Source organism: Amblyomma americanum, chromosome 10, assembly GCF_052857255.1.
Source record: "Amblyomma americanum isolate KBUSLIRL-KWMA chromosome 10, ASM5285725v1, whole genome shotgun sequence".
NCBI lineage: Eukaryota > Metazoa > Arthropoda > Arachnida > Ixodida > Ixodidae > Amblyomma > Amblyomma americanum.
This window is the reverse complement of record NC_135506.1, coordinates 114,680,295-114,683,921: the sequence shown is the minus strand read 5'-3', so window position 1 is coordinate 114,683,921 and position 3,627 is coordinate 114,680,295. Positions and strand designations below refer to the sequence as shown.

The 3,627-nt window shown below is 46.1% G+C and overlaps 1 protein-coding gene across 1 annotated transcript; it reads right to left on the bottom strand.

The window, feature by feature from the left end:
- Positions 1-1,704: 1,704 nt before the first annotated feature.
- LOC144108646 (uncharacterized) lies at positions 1,705-3,345 on the bottom strand. Its single transcript, XM_077641830.1, has 3 exons — positions 3,215-3,345; positions 2,892-3,137; positions 1,705-2,774 (listed from the first exon to the last, which is right to left on the bottom strand). The coding sequence occupies exons 2-3, from the start codon at positions 2,992-2,994 to the stop codon at positions 1,705-1,707; spliced, it is 1,173 nt and encodes a 390-aa protein (XP_077497956.1). The 5' UTR covers positions 2,995-3,137; positions 3,215-3,345.
- Between the last annotated feature and the right edge of the window lie 282 nt (positions 3,346-3,627).

The following is a 3,627-nucleotide window of genomic DNA, read 5'->3' as shown; positions in this document are numbered from 1 at the left end:
TATTATAAAGTGCAGAGACAGATGGCTGTGTGCCAAGTGAAGTATTGTGACTGTAGTTTGGGCACGGAGTTTTCACATAGAACGCATCAAGTGGGATGAAGATTTCTGTGAAAACATCTTCTCAATTTCAGAAAGGTTCTTTGTGAATGCAGTGCTCCCTGAACTGTATGCCAAGTATTTCACCAGGCAGAAGGACTGCGTTGGCACAACTGCATTGTGTAAACAGGCGTATTGTTATTGTAATGGACCAGAGACTGGCAAATTGGTTGCTTGTGACAGTGAAGCCTGCGTGTACAAATGGTTCCATTTTTCTTGCGTCGGACTGACCTGAGCATCTAAAACTAAGCAGTGGTACTGCCCACAGTGCAGAGGAGGTGAAGAGAAACAGCGTGCTTAATTTTGGTTTTATTGCATAGGGTAGTGGTGGTAGCAGATGCTTCAGTGTGCTTCAAACTGCGTCCAACTTCTATGCATCTCTACAGCGGATGTTTAGTTCTCCTTTCCTCTGTAATACATATGTGTACTGTTATCATAAAAGCTCAGTGCATTATAACCTGTGCCCAGTTGCACTTCCCATGTGTTGCTTTGTTTGGGAAATACTGTCTGTCTGGGTTTATGGAGCTGTTGATAGCAGATCAGTGCAAGCCTAACCATACCAATACCGTACAACAGTTGCTGTCTATAAGTGTTTTGAAACTGCAGCCAAAACAAGCAAATATGTAGCTTCGTAGCCTTTCACTTCCTTGCATCAAAGAGCTACCCACTGATTCCGCAACTCCATGTACGGTACGAAAAGGGCAGGTATGATACATTAACACATGATGTTTGCTTTAAAATTTGAGCATTGTTCTTGACAGTATAACTTGTCATATCCTAAGCATCCTTTAACATGCACCGGACAGCAAACAGGGTTTTTAGTGCATTAGCCCACTCAACATTCTTGACAGTACAACTCGTCATACCCGAGGTTTTCTTTAACGTGCACTGAACAGCACACGGGCATTTTTTGTGTGTTATCCATGCCAACCACTGGCATCCAACTGTTCAGTTGACCCAAAGTCTGCGTAATAAAAAGCTTTGAAGTCTTGCACGAGCTTGTCTACCACTCTGAGCAGAACCTATTGAACTCATTGAAGTTTTCACATATGAACTGTACACACATGACAATGTTTGACGATTGAATGGTTTATTACAAATACACAAATGCAAATACGGAAAGAAAGGAATGTTTGAGGATGAAGTAGTTTATTACAAATACAAAAATGTATATACAGAAGGAAAGGGTACTTGTTGGTCATGGCAACTGCTAAAATTAATTCTAAACACCTGATCTGCAGCTTACAAAAATATAAGGGCAGGGAAGAACCACATATACCACCAGAAATCAGTATACACATGCATTCCTCGTACAAACTGCAAACCATACCAAACCAGAGCATTATAGTGTGCTGTACTTGCTTACGCCCACACCTCTAAAAGTAGGCACAGTGATAACAAAAGTTTGTAGGATGCCAAATTCCAGAAAAATTTAGTTTTGTGTATTGAGGCAAAAAGCATGAGGAAATATGTATGCTCCATACCATGAGAAAATATCATTTGATTGGCTAGTGAGAGAAGGCACAAATAAATTATTTTCTGCTAATCTGCATCCCACAAACTTCTCTGTCCATGACCACATTCTTGCACTCGTGCATAAATCCCCAGTTATGGTGGGCACCCATCAACAGATTTGGGCACATTCTCTTTGCTCGGTTCCTTCAATGCTGCGACAATCGAAGGGCATAAATTGGACAGTGCGCAGCACACAGTCACAATTTTGTCGAGTGGAGTGATGCTGTCACCTTGTCGACATGTCACATAGTCAATCGGAAGGACAGACTTCAGCAGCAGAAACTTGTTCCTTATGAGTCCAATTACTCTTTCCACGTGAATACGTACATTAGCAAGCTTCCTTGTGCTTCCCACTTCTGCAGCCGACAGCTGTTTCTTGCCTTTTGTGTATGCTGGCAGATGTAGCCGGGCACGGTAGAAACCAACACTGTCTGCGACGTTAAACCCTCGATCTGCTAGAACAACGTCTCCAGGAAGCAAGTTGTCTAGGAGCCCGCAGTGTTCCGTGATATGTTTGTCACTTACTCGGCCTCCCCAGCCCTCTGAGATGAACGTGACAATACCCTGTGGGGCAATCCCTATCAAGTACTTTGCAGTGTTGCTGCCCTTGTAAGTCGACCACGTTTCACTCCTCGGCAAGTATGAGGACGGTCTCTCAATCTTGATTTCAAAACAGTCTATGATGACGGCCACATCACTGCCGAATGAATCATAGAATGCTTGCGGCATGGTGCGCTGCAGCGCACTTCGTTCGGGCCACATAACTTGAGACTTCAAGCGGCAGTGAGCTACATGAAGCCATTTGTCAAAAATGCGTGAGACGGTAGATTCAGACACATTGAATCTGAAGGCCAGGTCAGCATTCTGAAGATTTAGCTTGATCTTCATCAGGAAGAGCACAAATTCTTGAAACTTTGCCAGGCTGTTGTTCACACTGTGTGAAACAAATGGCTCTAGCATTTTGAAAATTGCAAGAAGCGTTGTGAAGCTTGCAATCCCTGTGTAGAATACTACCTTGGGCTCTGAACTTCTCAATGATTCTTCGGTCATCTCAAGCTGCACCTTTTCGGAACGTGTAGTGTACACGCAGTCGTTGAGTCTGATGCATTCTTGTTCTAATGCCCCAATGTCGCTCATGCCCATGTCTGTCTGCACATAAACACCTGGAAGAGAACGTTCGTCGTTTAGCGGTCGTGTGTAAGAAAGAGCCAGACTGCAGAACGACCGCGTAATTATTTCTTAAGTTAAGGCTATGACTGCATGGTGCAAGGCCGACTCACCTGTTTCTTCTCCGGCGCCGTCGACCTCCTCGGCCTGATGCGGCGATGGGGGAACATCGGGCACGGGTGCGGCGACGCCGCACGGCTCTTCCGACCCGGTCATCTCGGTCTCGGCACATCGTTTTCGCTGCCGTCGTTGCTGGCTGCGATCGTGGCGATCCGAGCCGACTGGCCTAGTGCTGTAACCGAGATGCAATGACGGGGCCCAGTCTGGGTTCGTGTTGTCAAACAAATCGGCTGGCGCCCCTGCAAATCAAAATCAGGTTTCAGTCCTTGCTTCCCACGTTTTCACTAACATTTACTTCACGGCACAAGCCTCTTACCTGTGGTAAAGTGCGCTCCGCACACACGGAAGTTGGGGTTGTCCGGGTCCAAGTCGGCTCGCTTAATTCGTGACAGCCACAGTGTGCGCCGATTTGTACTAAGCGTCTTTGAACGCTCGCACTTGACTGCTATGATCCTCGGAATTCGGTAGAAATTTGTGTTCGTCGGCTTCTTCTTTCTCCTTGAGCTGTCGCTACGGTTTGAGCAGCCAACTATAGCGCACAAAACCATACTGAAGCTGTGGAGAGACGCAGACAAAAACGACACGAGCTGACAAATGCTTCCACACCGGCGGTAAGCTACGAGCGGAAAGGCGGCGGTGGTTCGACAGCATGGCCGACTGGCATACGATGGACACCGGATGTGACGTCGGTGCAAGGCATCTATAGTAGTAAAGCTTTTTATTTAAAAG